The 20,895-nt window shown below is 43.8% G+C and overlaps 1 protein-coding gene across 8 annotated transcripts in view; it reads left to right on the forward strand.

The window, feature by feature from the left end:
• Nucleotides 1-5,230: 5,230 nt before the first annotated feature.
• The window catches only part of METTL9 (methyltransferase 9, His-X-His N1(pi)-histidine), a 51,543-nt gene continuing 35,878 nt past the window's right edge, over nt 5,231-20,895 (forward strand). For 7 of the 8 annotated variants that reach the window (XM_045382306.3, XM_005591448.5, XM_005591449.5 and 4 more), the window contains exons 1-2: nt 5,231-5,537; nt 18,765-18,955. In XM_045382306.3, coding sequence (XP_045238241.1) covers nt 5,373-5,537; nt 18,765-18,955 — 356 coding nt within the window. In that variant the 5' untranslated portion in view covers nt 5,231-5,372. Of the gene's footprint in view, nt 5,538-6,282; nt 6,318-18,764; nt 18,956-20,895 lie in introns of those variants that run through there. The other variant, XM_074028023.1, reaches the window with a different exon arrangement.

Here is a 20,895-nt window from a genome sequence, read left to right on the forward strand (position 1 = left end):
GCCCAAGCTGGAGTGCAGTGGTGCGATCTCAGCTCATTGCAACCTCTGCCTCCTGGGTGCAAGTGATTCTCATGCTTCAGCCTCCCAAGTACCTGCACAACCTCACCCAGCTAATTTTTGTATTTTTAGTAGAGACAGGGTTTCAACATGTTGTCCAGGCTGATCTTGGATTCCTGGCCTCAAATGATCCTCCCACCTCAGCCTAGTTTTGTGTTTTATATTCTTTTCCCCACTCAGTTAGTTTGAAATGTCATGAGGATAGACACATGTGTGAAGATAGACACATTATTAAGAGATGTTATCATCATGGGTTCTAAGAGAATGTTTTATGGAGAGTAGCTTTGCAAAGACTAAAGTCTCTGACAGATCATCAGGCATTAGATTCTCATAGGTTGGCAACCTAGATCCCTCACATGGGCATTTTACATTAGCACTGAGCATCTTTATTATGATAACTTTGGTTGATGTTTTACAGTTAAAAAAACTCTCAGATCATCTAATTCTCACAAATGTCTTGTGAAGCAGACAGCTCAGAACCATGGCTCTTAGTTTACAGATGAAGAAAGAGAGGCTCAGATGAGGCTGATTTACCCAAGTTAAAGTGAAAACAAATTAACATTTTTTGAGTGTTCACTAAATGTTGAGGCACTTGATAAGCCCTTTATATTTAGAGTATATAACATGATATTCACTGCATCCTTATGAAATAGGTAACCATTATTATTATTTCCATTTTACAGATGAGGAAACAGATATGTAAAGGTCAAGTAATTTGCCTCAAATTGCATAATCAAGAAGCATAGAGCCCAGCTTAAAACCCAGATAGTCTGGCTCAAAGTGCAGATGATAAACTACTATGCTAATGAGTAGCATTGGGAGTTCTCCAATGAAGCACACGGTGTTAATTGTATTTGCTACTAATGTCTTCTTTTTTTTTTTTTTTTGAGATGGAGTCTCACTCTGTCACCCAGGCTGGAGTGCAGTGGCGTGATCTTGGCTCACTGCAACCTCCGCCTACCGGGTTCAAGCAATTCTTCTGACTCAGCCTCATGAGTAGCTGGGATTGCAGGTGCACGCCATCACCCCTGGCTAATTTTTTTGTATTTTTAGTAGAGACGGGGTTTCACCATGTTGACCAGGCTGGTCTCAAACTCCTGACCTCGTGATCCACCCACCTCAGCCTCTCAAAGTGCTGGGATTACAGGCGTGAACCACTGCGCCTGGCCAACTACTAACATCCTGGTTCAATTCTGCTACTTGAGGCTCCTTTTTTTTTTTTTTTTTTTTTGAGATAGAGTCTCACTGTGTTGCCCAGGCTGTAGTACAGTGGCATGATCTCGGCTCTCGGCTCACTGTGGCCTCCACCTCCTGGGTTCCAGTGATTCTCCTGCATCAGCCTCCTGAGTAGCTGGGATTACAGGCATGAGCCACGGTGCCCGCCCTAGGCTGCTAATTTTTTTTTTTTTGGTTTAACCTGTCTGCAGTTTTGCCTTGACTTAGAATTCATCAGCTGGGGCCCACAGTGATATCATTGCATAGGACTGAAGTTATATCAACTAAATTCAGATAAAAATCTCCTACATTAATTAATTAAACAAATTGTTGAGTACATTTGCTAATTTTGTTAGAGGTGCTCATTGCTTAATAACTACAGGACACATTCTATTGAATATACTGGGAAAAACTTGTATCTTTCTCTGAAGATATACAAAAGAATATTAAGAAGCATAAAAAATATCTGTCCATAAAAACATGATTATGGCCAGGTGCAGTGGCTCACGCATGTAATCCTAGCATTTTGGGAGGCCACAGCAGGCGGATCACGAGGTCAGGAGTTCGAGACCAGCCTGGCCAACATGGTGAAACCCTGTCTCTACTAAAAATACAAAAAATAGCCGAGCATGGTGGCAGGCACCTGTAATTCCAGCTACTCGGAAGGCTGAGGCATGAGAATTGCTTGAACCTGGGAGGCAGAGGTTGTAGTGAGCCGAGATCATGGCACTGCACTCCAGCCTGGGCAACACAGCAAGACTCCATCTCCGGGAAAAAAAAAGAGTGATTATATGAGTTATTTTTATTTTTATTTTTATACAGGGTCACCCAAGCTGGTGTGCAGTGGCACAATCTCAGTTCACTGCAACCTCAGCCTCCCAGGCTCAGGTGATCCTCCCACCTCAGCCTCCTGAGTAGATGGGTCTATAGGTGCATGTCCCCATGCCTGTCTAATTTTTGTATTTTTTGTAGACATGGGGTTTCTCTATGTTGCCCAGGTTGGCCTTGAACTCCTGGGCTCAAGCCATCCACCTGCCTTGGCTTCCCAAAGTGCTGGGATTATAGGCATGAGCCACCCCGCTTGGTCTATATGATTTCTTTTTAAATCATTATCTCTTCAAGGAGATAACAATCACCAATAGGTTTTGTATAGATCCAAACCCTCTGCTTATGGATTCTCTTAACATGATACTTCGTAATTGAAAAGAGAATATGAAAATGCCAAACTTTGTAGCTTCAAAGAACAACAATAACATAAAGCCTTTGCCTAGAGATCTAGATAGGAAAGTGATCCCGCCAAAATTTTGGGCCTGTGTGCAGGGCTGTGACCCAAGCTAGACACCTAGGGTCAATCAGCAGAGTTTGGTGCAGAGGGTCATTTGTGTGTCTTTTGAGTATCACTGACTGCATCTCAAGATCATGTTAGAACAAGTATTGGCTCCTATTTGGTTTTTTGTGTTATCTTGCCTCTTCCTGTCTCCATTATGGATAATTGAGGTTTTAATATATGGTAGTGACATTCTAGCAGATGAAGGAAGGGGGCAGTCCCCAATGGGCAGTCTGAACTTCTGCTTCGTATATTTACTCTTGCTGTTTTCCTTCCTCCTCATTTGTAATTCAAGAGGCTCTCTGAGAAGAGACAGCAAAGCTTCTTAGATGGATCGAAAGACCACGAGCTGGGATACCAAGTTCTACGGAAAGGTCAGCTATTGAATTTGCTCTGCTACCTTCAGGCAAATCATTTGATCATCGGATGCTCTGGTTTCTTCCTGTGCCTGCTAAATGTAAAGAGCATGGGTTTGAGTGTTTTGTGGTTATTATAGAGTATTTTAAATGTATGAGTGATTTATTTTTTCCAGGCCAGCTGCTCAGATATAAAACAAAATCTGCTCCTTTGAGCTGTTAGGCTTCGTGGCAGTCAACTGACCCCAAAATCCTTCTGACTACAGCAGCCATCTACTTGCTTGTTCATCTGAAAACATTTTGCAGCCTCTGAGCTACAGCTATGTGGTCTGACTCTATAGCTGGGGCATACCTTTTTGTCTCCTTTGTCTTCAGAAAGGAAATATGCCATTTTATGCACTCCTGCTGCTTTCACCCCCACTTTAAAAAGATGAAGGCTTCCTTTTGTGACAGAGTTGCTTTGTCTGTTAACACTGATCCTAAGAGACAGGAAGGAGAAGTGACATGGTAAATAAACAGTTAGTGGACTTGCTACCGTAGTTCCTTTTTGATGATTTGGGCCAGGACCACTAGAGGTTTGAACTAGATTTAGTAAGGCTTGGGCTCTTTGGGGTTTTGGCAGGAAGCAGTCAGGGAGTATATTGGAGAGAACACAAAATACCGCCCCCCACCCACCCTCTGCCTTTTTGTTTGTTGTTACAGCCTGTTACATTAGGCAACAAGATATCTTTGTTAGCCAAAGGTGGCCAGCTGAGATTCTTAGAAGCTAATAAAAAGAGCTGTTGGGCTGGGTACGGTGGCTCACGCCTGTAATCCCAGCACTTTGGGAGGCTGAGGCAGGCGGCTCACGAAGTCAAGAGGAGACCATCCTGGCCAACACGGTGAAATCCCGTCTCTACTAAAAACACAACAATTAGCTGGGCATGGTGGTGCGCACCTGTAGTCCCAGCTACTTTGGAGGCTAAGGCAGAAGAATTGCTTGAACCCGGTAGGCGGAGGTTGCAGTGAGCCGGGATCGTCCCACACTGCACTCCAGCCTGGAGACAGAGCGAGACTCAGTGTCAAGGAGAAAAAAAAAAAAAGCTGTTGGGTAAAGAATGATTTTGTTCCACATCTGTGGCTCACCACCCCACTGTTTCATAAATGAAAATCTCTGATGCGCAACATCGAATTAACCAAAAGGTTTACTTCTTTTGTTTTGAACTTAGACACATTTACATTATTTCTGGTGCAGTTAAAAGCACTTTCCAAACAAACCTAGTAAAGTATTAAAGTTAGGGACCCCCACGAAATATGTTACTCCTTAATTGTGGCGTGGCTATCAGCAGGAAGAACTGCAGTCACAGGAACACAGTGTACTTAACCCTTCAGTTCTGAAATGTTGCTAGGTCTTCTCGTGCTATAACTGATCAAATAAATATCCGGGTTAAACACTGCTCCCAGAGCTGAGTTCGCTCTGAGTGTTGGGTCCACCTTTCCTTGTTAATTCAAGGAAACAAGTCAGCCAAGGAGTCTAACTTGAGGTCTTCATTCTTGGGCAGGGCCATCAATACATCTAAAACATTACTTGTGGGTACCCAAGCTGCGGTAGCTTCCCTAAAAGGCAGAATTTTCACTCATTCCTTATAGAAACACGTAGCCAGCAACTTCTCAGGCTTGGGGAACGGGGCAGGCGGGTAGTGGTGGTGGGAAGGGGAGAGGAGAGGAGGGAGTCTAGCAGGTCGGTTCTAAATGCAAACTGGAAACTACGCATCGGAGCGGGTAACCAGTACTGGCAGCATTCGTCTCCGGGAAGAACCTGTGTGTGTCAGGATGCACAAAAGGAATGACTCCCCTCTTTGCGCCCCCGGAGTTAACTGCACGACCCGGTCAAAGTCCCGCCGTGGAGTGGGATGACGGTCCAGAGGTAACGACTAAGGCCAGGAAAGCCTAGAGGTCCTTCCGGCACCACCTTAGAGGGGCAGGAGGGCTGCAGTTACCGCCTTCGGAAGTGATCGCCTCACGCCTCAAAAAAATTAAAAGCACCTCCGCCATTACCAGAGGCCGAGGCAGGGCCGGGACACGAGAACGCCCTCCGGGCGGATGCGCGCTCCCTTTGTCCCGCCTCCCAGCGGCCCGCTCACTGGACCGAGGGAGGACGCCGGGAGAGAAAACGCCGCGGCCGCTCGTAAGTGCTCCGGGTAGAAACTGGTGCAGGGGGCAGTGGCGTTCCGCGGTCGGAAGGGATGGGGGAGGAGCCGAGGCTGCGCGCCGGCTGCTCCTCCCCACCCCCAGCCTCTGCCCTGAAGGGGGCTGGATGGGCAAGTCGGACGCGATGGCTCGAGCTCGGGCGGTGGCGGCTGTGGCCGGAGGCGGCGGTGCCTCCTCCTCCTCGCCCCGGCGCCGGCGGTGATCGGAGCGAGCTGCCGCGGCCCCCGATGAGACTGCTGGTGGGCTGGCTGTGCCTGAGCCTGGCGTCCGTGTGGCTGGCGCAGAGGATGTGGACGCTGCGGAGCCCGCTCACCCGCTCCCTGTACGTGAACATGACAAGCGGCCCGGGCGGGCCGGCGACGGCCGCGGGCGGCAGGAAGGAGAACGACCAGGTACGGGTCGGGGCTGGGGCCGGGGCGGGGGCGTGGCGGCCCGGCCTTCCCGCGCTGGGCCCGGCTATTGTGCGGGGCGGTTCCGCGAGGGGGCGGCCCGGCCCTTGCCCCTCCGCCTCGGCCTCTCGGAAAGTTTTCCCCGCGCCTTCCCCTCCGGGCGTCGGCTTCGCGAGCCCCGGGGACCCGGGCCCGGCCCCGCGAGCGCCTTTTGTTCCGCGGCGCAGGCGGGGCATGGCCTCCCCTTCCCCCTCCCGGGCCCGATCGCGAGCGCCCCGGAGCCCCGCATTGTTCCTGGGTCCCGGGCGGTGACTGCGGACACCCGGCGGCGGGACTGGGGAACTTTGGGGCCAGAGCGTGACCGGGGGCGCCCGCTTGGCACCGAGGCCTGAGACTGAAGAGACCCGGCCAGATCCATTACCCCCGAGAAACAAAACGAAAAGCCAGCACCTCTTTTTGTCTCGATGAATCGCAGAACGTACAAAGGGTCGTAAAAGAAATGTAACTGTACATCGCAAGCCATTGAACTCTCCGGGCTGATTCGGGTGACATTTCCCCCTAAGCGCTTAAAAAATGGGTTTGACAGGTTGTCGCTCCCATCCTACGGAACCTTCCCCTCCTACCTAGCAGAGATCTCCTTTAAACTTGGATTTAGTCAGCCTGCTGGAAAGATTGTGTGTGATGAGGAGGAAGATTATGCAAGTTTTACAGGAAGCATTTTTAAAACCGAACGGGACGGGAGGGAGTTGTAGTTATGCATCGTGAGCGTTGCGCTGTGACCTGGTAGGTAGGCTTTTCATTAGCTCGGTCTTGTGCCACTTAAACGTGTACAGGTTAACTGTAGAATTAGGTGAGATGTTTCGTATTTGACCGTAACACAGTTTGCAGTTAATGTTAAATTCATTGAAAAGAGGCTTTTGAACTCTGCCAGAGTGTTGTCTTGTCATAGCTAGCATTTATAGTACATTTTGCTTTTCCATGGATCACTAATTATTCCCTATATCATCTTGTGTCTCATCATTTTCATATATTTCTCATTTTCCTACGTTACTTTTTTATTATGCCAGGTGTTCAGAGAATTTACACCCAGGTTGATTTCATGTGTTTTAATGAGGGTAGAGAATTGTCTAAGAAGGAGATAGAGCAATTTAGAAAAGTAGCATTTCGTTTTTAGTAATATTTATATTGGACTTTTTTCTATTTGTAAAGGAATGCTAAATTTCTGTAAATTTTTTTGAAAGCCTTCAGCCACTGCAGTTTGTTAGATGCAATTATCAGTATCATTGATCACTTGTATGATATGGTTAGGAATGTACGTGAACTTAAATTACAAAGCCACATTTATTCCTATGGATTTATGATGAACTTATACTAGTTCATATAGAGACAACTCAAAGTACTGTACCGTTAATTGTACAGTTATCAGAATGTCACATATGGAACAGTGGTGTAGACAATGAATTAGAAATGTCATTTTTAACATTTTTAAGCAGTTGATAGAAATAAGGTGCTGGATAGGAGAAAAAGCGGTTTATCTCCATTGATGTGGGATTATGATTGAGTCTCTTAGCTATTGGTATTTATGATAACACTTATCATGATTACCCCTCCTGCAGCCACTTGATATGTTTTCATTGCTCATAAAAGAATTGCACTTATCTTAAAAATTGAAACACTGTTTCAACACTGATTTGTATGGAGGTGGAATTACAGCTGTAGACATAGCCTCAGAATATCTCCCAGCAGAGGATACTTTTCTAATTGTGGACCTTTTTAAAGCTGAATCTGTTAGGTTCTAATGAAGACTAATACTGGTTTCAGATACATTTATTTCAGATACTATATTTATATTGTGTGTGTGTGCGTGCGTGTGTGTACCCCTTCACTAACAACTGGGCAGATAATTTCTTTAGGGTGAAGACTTAATCCGGTATTTTCTGAATATTTGGGGGAGGGGTCAACTCTTTTCCTTAGAATAATGAATCCAGACATTATTTTGACATGAATACATTCATATTATGAAGATAATAGTCCATGAATAAAGATTAAAATGAACAGAAGAAAGCTGTGTAGAAACCACCATGAGATAAAGTAGGAAACTGTCCTTTCTGCACTGTGGCTGAGTTGATAATTTGTTTTCCACTTAATATTCCGGGATCCTGTGTTTGCCTTATAACTTCGTTGCTTGTGAAATAACTGTAACTGTTTTTCCTCCTTCAGATTAATAGTTTTATACAAGGTCTTCTAAGTGTTCAGTTGGGTGTGTGAGTTCCATAGCCAGCCACATCTGGTTCTTTTGGAGTTGCATAAAAGCAGGGTTGTGGATTTGATTGAACCATACTTAGTGCAAGTTTTCCTTCTGGTTATTTTATTAAGGAATTATGATGGAGGATTCTGTGGTTAAAAGAGAGATCTTGGGCAATGTTTATTCATTAAAAATTGCTATTTTGTTAGTGTAGTTTGGAGAGGCAAGGCTCCTTTGGGCTAAAGCTGCTCTAAAACTGTAGTAGCAGTGCCATTTTAGTAACTTGGTTTGGTGTGCTAGCTTCAAAACTGGGATTATGTTTCACTTTAGGCAAGCAAGAAGCAGGGTTTCACTTAGATCAGGGAAGTGGCCCAGAGGCCAGACTGGTCTCACAGACATATTTTTTACAGCCTATGAAATAAGAATGGTTTTATATTTTTTAAATGGTTACCAAGAAAATATCAAAATAACATTTTGTAATACATGAAGTTTCATTTATGAAATTCAAATTTATTTGTGTCCACAAATAAAGTTTTTTTTTTTTGAGATGGAGTCTCGCTCTGTCACCCAGGCTGGAATGCAGTGGCCCAATTTTGCTTCACTGCAACCTCTGCCTCCCAGGTTCAAGTAATTCTCATGTCTCAGCCTCCTGAGTAGCTGGGATTACAGGTGCATGCCACCACACCCAGCTAATTTTTGTATTTTTCAGTACAGATGGGGTTTCACTGTGTTGGTTAGGCTGATCTTGAACTCCTGCCCTCAAGTGATCCTTCTGCCTGGGCCTCCCAAAGTGCTGGGATTACAGGTGTGAGGTACCATGCCCAGCCCACAAATAAAGTTTTATTGAAAGAGAACTACCACATTCATTTACCTGTGGTCTGCAAGCTCCCAGGCTACAACAGCAGCATATTTGCTACTGTATGGCCTGCAAGCCTAAAACATTTACTATGTGGCTTCTTACAGAATAAAGAATTTTTGCAAGAGAAATTCCCAGCTTTCTTAACAGCTTTTTTTTTTTTTTTTTTTTTGGAGACAGGGTCTCACTCTGTCACCCAGGCTGTAGTATAGTGGCACAATCTCGGCTCACTGCTGCCTTGACCTCCTGGGTTCAAGCGATTCTCATGCCTCAGCCTCCCAGTAGCTGGGATTATAGGCGTGCGCCAGCACACCCGGCTAATTTTTTTGTAGTTTTAGTAGAGACAGGGTTTCACCATGTTGGCCAGGCTTGTCTTGAACTCCTGGCCTCAGTGATCCACCCACATCGGCTTCCCACAATGCTGGGATTACAGGAATGAGCCACTGTACCCAGCCTCCAACAGCATATTCTTAATCACAGGTTGCAGGGTGGGTAGATTGACTCTCTGGGAAGAAATAGAGGCAGGCAGTGAGACTCTAGTAGATATTGTCACTTTTCAGTGTTGGCAGACTCAGAATTTAAAAAGACAACAACAAAAAACTTAGGATCTATTCTTTTTGTTGCATTGCACCTGGTGCTTAAAGTTAATGCATCTATTACGGAGCTACTGAAACTATGAAAGGACCCGTAGGCCCCAGGTTCTTGGTAATAATAGCCGTTCAATAGCTTCTCAATTGATGGAGTGAAAAAATTGTTATAGAACTCGTTGAACCAAACCACAACGATTTCTCCAGGTGACATACTGCAAGGTGTTTTTTTTTTTTTTTTTTTTGAGACTGAGTCTCGCTCTGTCACCCAGGCTGGAGTACAGTGGCCGGATCTCAGCTCACTGCAAGCTCCGCCTCCCGGGTTCACGCCATTCTCCTGCCTCAGCCTCCCGAGTAGCTGGGACTACAGGCGCCTGCCACCTCGCCCGGCTAAGTTTTTGTTTTTTTAGTAGAGACGGGGTTTCACTGTGTTACCCAGGATGGTCTCGATCTCCTGACCTCGTGATCCGCCCGTCTCGGCCTCCCAAAGTGCTGGGATTACAGGCTTGAGCCACCGCGCCCGGCCTGCAAGGTGTTTTAAAAGCACAGATAACATTAAATATCCGGACTTATTAAGGTGTAACTTAAAATTGCAAGTATGTGTATAGGAGTGACTTATTTTTTCACTTTCTTATATAAGCTCAGAACTGTGCTATGCCCACAAGTGATGATGAATTCAAGAAAGAATTAAAATCCTTTTTTTCCCCCAAATGAAAAAATACTTGGACAGCCTAGCCAGAGCCAAACACTGTGCTAAAGGACGGAGTGTTTCCTTTCCCTGTAGCCCTCATTTACCTTGTGGAGGCAGACTGGAGTCAGGCATGAGTTAACAATGCTTCAAGGATAGTCAGCCAGCTAAGCCGGACAGACAGTGATGGATTGGTGTCCTCCTCTGAACTGCCTTCGAGAGTCTGGAGGCCTTTGTAGCTGAATACCAAAGAGACTTCGGAAAGGATTTCTCTCCTTCCTCATAATCTGTGTTGAAACCCCAACAAGTGTTTGCTTCAATTTCACAGAATGTTACAATCTCTTTCTTGTGCTGGATATACCAGGAGTCTTTATGTTTCTCTTTGGAGGTGCCCTAGAAGACCCTAATGGCGTCCAGTAAAAAGCTCTGTTGTGTAGACCCTCTGAAGCTTTGTTAAAATTTTAGGATTTTCCTGTCCTACAGGGAGTGAGTACTTAGTATTTGCAGTGAGGATTGTCAGTAATTTGTTATTAAGTCAAAGCTGAAGCAATTTAATCTGTTTTAATTGATTCCCCTCATGGATATGAGGGTGCCTGTCACTCTACACATTGAAATCTCCCATAAACAGGTTATGGGTTGGGTTTATATTGTTTGTGGGAAAATGGTGAATGGTCTGAATATTTACTCCTGTGCTGTGCTTAAATGCAAGGTGTCTATGGTGAAATGTCTGGACTGAGTTGATTGCATTGTAAAGTCTTAGAATGTGAATTTGGAATCCTTAGCTGTCAAGGTCTGTTGAAGGAGTTGGTCTGGCCAACTCAGAAAAGATTCTGTGTTCATAGACCCTGAGCAGTGGAGCTTTTCTGATTGTTTTTGGTAGCACTGAATGCCTTGGGTCTTTGATTACCCATTTCTTTTGAGAGTGGCTGGATGCCCAGACTTACAGTGTGGTTTTTAGGCATTCCCTTGAATTGCACTTCTCCTCTGACCAGCCCTTGCCTTGGAGAGAAAGGGGAAGGAAATATGAACAGTTACTGGCCTTCTATTGTGTGCCAGGCACTTCAAATACGTTATCCCCACTGGTCCTCACAGAACTCTTGGAGGTTGGTGGTATCATCCGCACTTTACATACGGAAGAGTGAGGCTGAGAGAGATAAGAGACTTGCTCAATAGCGCAGAGTTAATGGATGATAGAGTTGGGCTTTGCACCTAGCTTTGTCTGGTTTCAAGGCAACATATTTTCTCCTGCTTTATGATGCCCCTCTTAGTAAACCTTGTGTTGTCTGTGGTGTGGTAAAAATAGGCTTGCCTTCATTTTTTTTTGTTGTTTTTTAGAAACAGGTTCTGGCTCTGTCACCCAGGCTGGAATGCAGTGGCCCGATCATAGCTCACTGCAGCCTCAAACTGCTGGCCTCAGTAGATCCTCCTGCCTTGGTCTCCTGAGTAGCTTCTAAATTTTTTGTAGAGACAGGGTCTTGCCATGTTGTTCAGGCTGCTCTCAAACTCCTGGCCTCAAGCAGTCCTCCTGCCTCAGTCTCCCAAAGTGCTGGGATTACAGGTGTGAGCCACTGCTCCTGGCCTAGGCTTACCTTCTGAATAGGAAACTGCCCTCATTCTATTGAGGACTCTGTGTGGACACTGAAGTTAGGTAGCTGTGTGCACAATGCTAGTTGAAGATTTTGCAGTTTGTGAATTAGATGAGAACAGGACAGCTGCTTGAAGTTCTGGCCTTTATCTGGTTTGTGCATGCTTTTTGTAAGGCTTAAAGTTGAAAAAAGATTCTTACATGTGTTGTCTTTTTTTCCTGACATCAGCCATTCTCTATTTTTCCATCACCAAGTGGGTGTTTAATTGTTCAATCCTGTTCTGACACTAACTACTTGGAGTTAAGATCACACTTTACAGAGTTAAGGGCTCAGTCCCACAAGACTGCCCTCACTTCAGAGGCCAGCTGCAAGTCCTGGGTCCCCAGGCTACCAGTGCTTTTGTCCAACTTGACTACAAATTTGGGAGTTCCCACAACTCTACCTTCACCTTACCCCACCCCACCCCACCCCATAATTTCCTATAACAGAATGACTCATAGAACTTAGGAAAATACTTAGGGGTGCAATGGCTCACACCTGTAATCCCAGCACTTCGGGAGGCTGAGGTGGGTGGATCACAAGGTCAGGAGATCAAGACCATCCTGGCTAACATGGTGAAACCTGGTGTCTACTAAAAATACAGAAAATTAGCTGGGTGCAGTGGCTCATGCCTGTAATCCCAGCACTTCAGGAGGCTGAAGTGGGTGGATCACGAGGTCAGGAGATCAAGACCATCCTGGCTAACACAGTGAAACCTGATCTCTACTAAAAATACAAAAAATTAGCTGGGCGTAGTGGCAGGCGCCTGTAGTCCCAGCTACTGGGGAGGCTGAGGCAGGAGAATCGCTTGAACCCTGGAGGCGGAGGTCGCAGTGAGCTGAGATCATGCTGCTGCACTCCAGCCTGAGCGACAGAGCGAGACTCCGTCTCAAAATAATAATTTAAAAAACCCACCTAGGTTTACTGGTTTATTACAAAGGATACAATTGGGGAACGGCCAAGTAGAAGAGGTGGATAGGGTGAGGTGTAGGAGGTGGTGTAGAGTGTCTCTTTCCTCCGATGAGCCACCCAACCATCATATCAATGTATTCAGCAACCCAAAAGCTGCCAGGACCCTGTAGTTTAGGGGTGTCATTACATAGGCATGATTGGACTCAGTCTTCAACTCCTTTCCCATCCTTAGAGATTGGAAGGTGGGGCTGAAAGTTTGAACCTTGTACCCACAGCCTGGTCCCCATCCTGAAGCTATCTGGGTCTCCCACCCCATCAGGAGTCATCTTGTTAGCATACAAAAGATATCCTTATCATCCTGAGATTCTCCAAGGGTTTTAGGAACTCTATCAGGAACCTGGGACAAAGACCAAATATGTATTTTTTATTATACCACATTATCTAAAATCAGTCAGTTTTAAAAATGACTTTCTGACTCTGCTAGTGTGCTTAAATCCTTTGTATTTTGGGAATGTTGTATTTTGGATATGTTATATATTACATGTTTGATTAGTTGATAAACTCCAAAAATAATTTCAGAAAAACTTTTAACCATATTCTTTGGTCTGATTAGCAAATATAATTTTATAGGAAAATTGCATTCCTGCTTTGAACGAGTGATTCATCAACCAAGGTTATATAAATGTTAGGAGGAGTTCATGGGCTTAATGAAAAATTTTTTTTTTTTTTTGAGACAGAGTCTTGCTCTGTCACCCGGAATGGAGTGCAGTGGCACAATCTGGGCTCACTACCGCCTCCATCTCCCGGGTTCAAGTGATTCTTTTGCCTCAACCTCCCTAGTAGCTGGGATTACAGGTGCCTGCCGCCACGCCTGGCTAATTTTTGTATTTTTAGTAGAGACAGGGTTTCACCATGTTGGCCAGGCTGGTCTTGAACTCTTGACCTCAAGTGATCTGCCCACCTTGGCCTCCAAAGTGCTGGGATTACACGTGTGAGCCACCGTAGCCAGCCAGGAAATTTTTAACACAATATGACCTAATATTTAATCACTTTGGCGAATACTGTCAGACATGCATTCAGAACGCCTGGCAGCCACCTGATTTGGCTGTTTACTACCTGGCCAATTGTTAGTGTCTTTGCAGTTGTGTTGCCAGTAGAGAGAATATTGCTATTTACTGTAATTTTTAGATGTTATGTTTAGTTATCACATCCTGTTCTGTACTTGGCATCAGCAGATGGCTGAATGTAATCATTCTCATTTGATTAGAGTTTGTCATTTAAAAGATTCCCTTGTTTATTTAGATCGAACAACATTTGAGTGAGCTTTAAAGGCAGATGCTAATAAGATGCTTTTTCAGATATGATAGGCTCCAGCCAAGGAGTCCAGCCTCACAGTAGGGCGGGCACGTAGTCCTGTCAGTGTGTGAATTTAACGAGCATAGTACTTTGTTCTTGCCTGTGCACCTTTGTTTCTGTAGTCTTTGAGGAACACACATTCAAAGAACTCACCTGCGGCTGGGCGCGGCGGCTCACACCTGTAATCCCAGCACTTTGCGAGGCCGAGGCAGGTGGATCACCTGAGGTCAGGCGATTGAGACCAGCCTGGCCAACATGGTGAAATCCCATCTCTACTAAAAATACAAAAATTAGCCTGGTGGGGTGGTGGGTGCCTGTAATCCCAGCTGCTTGGGAGGCTGAAGGGAGAGAATCACTTGAACCCAGGAGGCAGAGGTTGCAGTGAGCCAAGATCGCACCACTGCACTCCAGCCTGGGAGACAGAGGGAGACTCCATCTCAAAAAAACAAAAACAAAAACAAACAAACAAACAAAAACAAAGAACTCACCTGCTTGAAAGTACACGGGAGCCTACAGACAAGCCACCCAGTGCTGTGAGCTCAGCATAGCTTTCTATCTAAGCTGGGTTGTCTGGAGAGAGGCGAAACCAGGAGGCCTGCCCATTGGGTTACAGGGGTTCCTGCAGATTTTCTCTCTCCTTGGTATTTCACCTTAAGGGCAAGGTGACTGCTCCTTTAAGGCTGTGAAGCTCCTCTTCAAGATCATAGTCACATTACTTGTTTCCCTTGGTTTCTGATTTTATTTTCACTCTGGAATGTAGGTTCCCTGAGGCGATCGAGTCCATCTTTTAATTCAGTCAGCTGGAGTCCCTAGACTATAGTTAGGCTGGGATAGTGGGAAACATTACTGGAGAGTCAGTACAGTGACATTTTGTGGGTAAGTCCATGTATGGGTTCTCAAGCAGTGGCAGTTTTGCCTCCCGGGGACATTTGGCAATGCCTGGGACATTTTGGGCTGTCCCTTGGGGTAGTGCTACTGGAACCTGATGGGTAAGTGCTAGGAATGCTGCTAAACATCCTACAATGTGCAGGCCAGCCCGTGAAACAGAGGATCATTCAGCTCCAAATGTCAGTAGTGTGAAGGGTGAGAAACCCTGGCTTACAGGACTTCCGTTACTATCTAGACCAGGTTATCTTTTCTCTACACACATCTAGTTCTGTTTAATTGGCAGGATAGTCCTGCTTTCTTTTCTTTAGCAGACACACTGGGTAGAGTTAAGCGAAGAGAAGCTTCTTTGAAAGAAACGCTTATAAAACAACGGGTACCTGGAGCAGGAGCTTGAATCAGCTGGAGCTGCTTAGAGACCCTAGGCTTCCCATTTGTTCAGAAGTTGCAAGGTGGTAAATGAAATGTAAAGCACTTGGCTTGGTGCCTGGTGCATGATAGGTGCTCAGTTGGTGTCTTCCTTCATCGCTTGCTTCCTTGCTTGTGGTAATGTAATTTTGTGGTGAGTGGGTAGCTTTAACCACTGTTTGCAAAATTAGGTTTAAGCAAGGCCTTGCAGAGTTTCAGAAATTGACAGAAACCCCATGGCAGCGGTCTCTGTGGTTATCCTTATGTTTCCTCTAGGATTTTGTTAGAAACTCCAAATTCTATCTGTTTAGACTGCCTGTAGATGAACACTTATTGTTTGTCTGTATCTGTGCCAGGCACTGAAGCCATTCATTTTCTCTGCCTTTATGAAGCTCTCAGTCTACCTAGGAAGATAGGCACTGAATATGCAATTGTCTACAATTATTCAATCCAGAGATTGTAAATATTACTGAAGGGACAAATGGGATGTATGAAAGGGTATTAGAACAGGGGGCCTAGCCTAGCCTTTCCTAGGTATATTTTCTTTTTGAAGGAAAATATACCTAGGAAATATTTAGGCTGAAGTTGAACGAACCAGGTGAAGAGAGAGTGGTTTAGGTGGTGGGAATTGTGGGGGGCAGAGCAAATACCATGTGAGACAGCCACGGGAAAGGGGCCTTCCAGAAAAAAGAACGAAGGGCTGGAGCAGTGTGATGGAGTGAGGGTCCAGGGGTCATGGGTTGGTAGGGAATGTCATGAGGTGAGGCTGGTGACATAGAATGAACAAAAATTGTGTAGGGCCTTGTAAGCCATATTAAGCATTTTGAATGTTATCGTAAGGTTCCTGTTAAGCAGGGTAGTGATGTGATCAGATTTGCATTTAAAATTTGTATTTTAAGAGGTTTGCTAAGTTACTTACGTTTTCAGGCCACTTTTAATTTCTGGAAGATCTAACTGCCACCTACATATTTAGGGAGGGGTGTGTGTGTGTTAAAAAAACAGTTTTATTGGGATATAATTCACATACCATGGAATGTATCCTTTTGAAGAGTGCAATCCATTGATTTTTAATATAATCACAGCATTCTGCAGCCATCACCAGTATTTATTTTGGAACATTTCATCACCCCAAAAAGAAACCTCATGTCCATTAGCAGCCACTCCACATTGTCCCAGCTCCCCAGCCCCTGGCAGCCACAATCTGCCATCTACTTTCTATCTCTGAATTTGCATATTCAAGACATTTCACAGAAGTGAAATTATACGGTATGCGGTCTTTTGTGGACTGACTTATTTCACTTAGCATAATGTTGTCAAGGTTCATCCATGTTGGAGCATGAAGTAGTGCTTCATTCCTTTGTATGGCAGAATATGCTATTATTTTATATGAATCTATTATCACATCTTGTTTATCCACTATTTGATGGACATTTGACTTGTTTTCACTTTCTGGCAATGCTGCTGTGAAATCGACATTTGTGTCATGCAAATGGTCAGAAAGGACATACGTTTCACCTTTCTTTTTACAGAGAAGAGCTTTGCTCTGTTTTTGTTCTGTAGCACATTCTGTTCAATAGGCAGTTTCTTTCCTGAAAGACCTGTGTGACAGTAAACGTTCAACCACACGTGTTAATGTTGATGAATTAAGAAAAATGCTATTAAAAACTTGAGTTTTCCTCTTGGTGCTTGAAAGCACTATTTGCAGTTAATGGTGCCAGTTCCTGCTTGGTTCTGGAAGTCAGAATCTATTGTTGTTCTAGTCCATTTACAAGTGGATGCCAAGGAATTCTTAGCTTCTCTGTTTCACTTGAATGACTTCTCATCCACATTAATAGAATGCACCTGATTGCCTTTTATCAAGGTGATGGCTTTCATCTTGATTAGCCATTTCAGAGAATAAAAAATAAATAAAAGTCAGAGTGGCCTCCATATTACAGAGTTCAGAACGTGCACCAGGAGGTCATGAGTATAATAAAAAACGGTTTATGACCTGCACTGGAGCATAACTTCAGGCACAATGAGTATTAAGAATTAGAAAATCATTAAGTGAGAACATTTTCAGACCGAGGGAAAAAAATGTAGGCAGTGAATGTAAAAAGCTTCCTAGCTTGTCATATAGAGTAGGAAAAATAAAAATAGTTTTATATATGAAGTCCAAGCAGTTTTGATAACTGTGATGAAATGGCAAATTAGCACAAATCAGTCCACAACTGGAAAGGCTTAGTTTACCCAGTTTAGGGAACAGAGTTTGTAAAATGATTAATCTCTGAGATTTAATGTGTCTCTTTGTTTGTGTTGATTTGTAACTAGTTCCTTTTAACGTTAGCATCGGGAATGTTACTTAAGATTTCACTGAACATTTAGTAAGCTTAGGATGACTGTAAAGCTGGTCCACCAATTGTGCATGCGCTTATGGGACGTCTACCGCTGATAAAAGGTCATATTTGTCAGGGGGAAGCAAATTACTCTTGGCCGGTTGACTGGGAAAAATTTGTGTTTCATGACAGATAATGGGTTAATAGTAACTGATATACTTTGTAGTTTCATCACTGTACCTAAGGGGCTTACTCTTATTTCTCAGGCCATGTTAGAGGAATCTCATTGCTATTATTATTGTAGGATTCTCACTATGTGCTTTGTGTTATGTTGAGGCCTTGCCTACATTATCTTATTTAATCCTTGTAGTACCCTACCAGGATAGATAGACACCAGTGATGTCTCTACTCTACAAATGAATGGAGGCTCAGAGATTAAGTGATTTGTCTGAGCTCACATAGGAAGGGCAGAGCCGGGACTTGACTGGGGGCTGACACTAAAGCTGATACACAGTCTGCTTCCCCACCTCTCTGGTATGCTAACTCATTTATTATGAAAGATTATAAATTTCATCTGTAGGTGAAGCTCTTGAATTTTGTTCTAGAATGTGGATTCTGGGTAGAGCCAATTCCTGGAAATCTGGGTCTTAGCATGTTACTACTTGGTCTTCTCATTGATTGCAGTATGACCTTAAGTAACTTCTTAATCTTCCTTGAGCACATGTTGCCTCTGTAGGAATGTCATATGACCTATTTGTAAAGCACACCTCAAGATTTCTAAAGATCTCTTTTAAATAGCCCACAAGAAGAAAGGCAACTTAATCTGGTCACTGGAGTGTTAAATTCTGTTGCTTACTTTGCTATTTGGGTTTGTTGGGTGGTTTTGAGTTAAGGCATTGGATTATGTGACTGTTTTCTTATCTAAAAGCAAGGATACTGCCAGCTGTTTGCCTTCTGATGTTGAATCTCAGTGAAAGAGAGGCCAGCAGAGCTTTCTAAATCTCAGGGATACAGTGACTGAAGCACTGGGCTGGGAGTCCGAGTGCCTGAGCTATGGTCTTGTTCTGCTGCCTACTAAGCTGAATGACCCAAAAGCCTCTCCACCCTTCCCTCACCCACTCGACTTACCTTGAGGGCTGTAAGAAAATGAAATGAGAAGTCATGTCTGAAGAAGTGCTTTATATTTTATAGGTTATATGAGTATAAGAAATGATTATTCTCAGAGTATCATGAGATGGTAGGTAATATTTGGAAATCTTAGATTTGATTTAGTCTTCTGGTTTTTTGTTTTTGGATTTCTTAGGTGACACTTTGGTTATGTGTTTTAATTTTTGTTCTTCTTTTTTTTTTTAGTGGTATGTGTGCAACAGAGAGAAATTATGCGAATCACTCCAGGCTGTCTTTGTTCAGAGTTACCTTGATCAAGGAACACAGATCTTCTTAAACAACAGCATTGAGAAATCGGGCTGGCTATTTATCCAATTATATCATTCTTTTGTGTCATCTGTTTTTAGCCTGTTTATGTCTAGAACATCTATCAATGGGTAAGTGAATCTTGGACATTTATTTTTTTTCTTTATCCTTAGGTTTACAAAAGGAAAAACACAAAAAGAAAAGTTATCTTGTTCAGCATGTTGACTACCTGAGCTACAATACTTCTACTAGTCAGAACCTTGGCAGTTAGTCCATCATTTTATCTTTCTGTGATTCTGCCCTTTAAATTCACCATAACATGGCAGCCTCATTAGTATGTGTATTCATAGCGGGAGTTACTTAGGGTAGTGCTTCTTGGCTTTGATGTACATAGGAATCACCAGGGGATCTTGTTAAAATGCAGATTATGAGTTCGTAGGTCAGGGGCTAGGCCTGAGAGTCTGCTTTTATTTATTTATTTTTTTTGACACAGTCCTGCTCTGTTGCCCTGACTGGAGTACAGTGGCGTGATCTGGGCTCATTGCAGCCTCCGCCTCCTGGGTTTAAGCGATTCTCGTGCCTCAGCCTCCCAAGTAGCTGGGATTACAGGTGTGCACCACCACACCTGGCTAATTTTTGTATTTTTAGTAGAGATGAGGTTTCACCATGTTGGCCAGACTGGTCTCTAACTGACCTCAAGTGATCCGTCCACCTCTGCCTCCCAAAGTGTTGGGATTATGGGTGGGACCCACTGCGCCTGGAGAGTCTGCATTTTTAACAAGCTCTTAAAACGATGCCAGTGATGCTGAATGCTGCTGGTTCTGGACCACAAAGTAGTAAGACTCCCGGAACCAAGCCCTGAAGCTGAGGGCTTTACACCCTTAGGCTGAAAAGTAAAGATCTTTGCCTTAAACATACTTCGAAGTAGCAAATTGTTTTTGGGAGATCTAATTAGTCCAACAATGGATGATGGCTTATTTTGAGTGAAGAGTCCTGCATCTGTTCTTAAATAATGTCTAGGTTCACCAGAATTTTATAAACTTATTGTGGAATTCTCTGTCCCCAGAGTGGTTCCCTCATATATATCCATAGAAAAAGCTTTACAAGTTTTTTGTTTTGTTTTGATTTTCCAGTCCTTTCTTGGCCATATTTTCAGGCATTCCTAAGGACCTAGACTCTAAAATGCCAAAGAGAAAAAGCAATAGGCTCAATGCTTAAAAAGCCTCGTTGGACCACTCAGACCACTGGTTGAGCCCACTTTTCTTTTCCCTTGAGGTTTGGAGCCAGTTTCTACTGACTGTCTGGATCCCCAGTGTATCATCTGGTCCTTAAATATGTTTTTAGGCACTGCAAGCCATTTCTCAAGATTTCTCAGTTGATTTTCTTCATTGTTTATGTGAAATTGCCATACGTTTGCTTTGGCAAGCAGTTGTTATTTTTATATGGGTAGTTGAGTTGATACAACTTGGTCTGACATTTTGTTCCTTAAATTGGTTATATTGAATTTCTGTTCTATACCATTTATTCTTCCTTTGGAATTCTGATGAGTCACTGTAGCAGAGATTCTTATCCTTTCTAGAGTCCTGTAGCTCTTTGAAAGTGATAAAAGGTAGGAATCCTCTCTTCAAAAAGTGCTTACATTCAACATTTTATGTATGATTTTGGGGGTTTCAAACTTTTATTTCCCCTTTCCTCTACCCATAAGACCCTGGTTAAAATTCCCTGCTCTAGAATTTCACAGTTTGATCAAAGACGCAATACAGTTAGTAAACCCCTTTGGCTTCCCTTACTTAAAACTCTTCTGCTTTTTTCTTCTGAAACCTACCCTGCTTTTAATCCCTCTTGCCTTGTGTCCTATTCTCAACTAAAAATTAAATTTAGGGCCCATCAATACTTTCCAGCCATGGCAGTGGGAGATTATTACTACAGGTGGCCATCTCTCACAGAAATCATTACGGTGGTATTGTCTGGAATTACTTTAAGATACTTACCAAACTTCCTTTATGCTGGAAAGGAGAAGGCTAAGTAAGGAAAGACTTAATAGATGTTCCAGAGTTTATTTTATAAGGAA

Source organism: Macaca fascicularis, chromosome 20 (genome assembly GCF_037993035.2).
Source record: "Macaca fascicularis isolate 582-1 chromosome 20, T2T-MFA8v1.1".
NCBI lineage: Eukaryota > Metazoa > Chordata > Mammalia > Primates > Cercopithecidae > Macaca > Macaca fascicularis.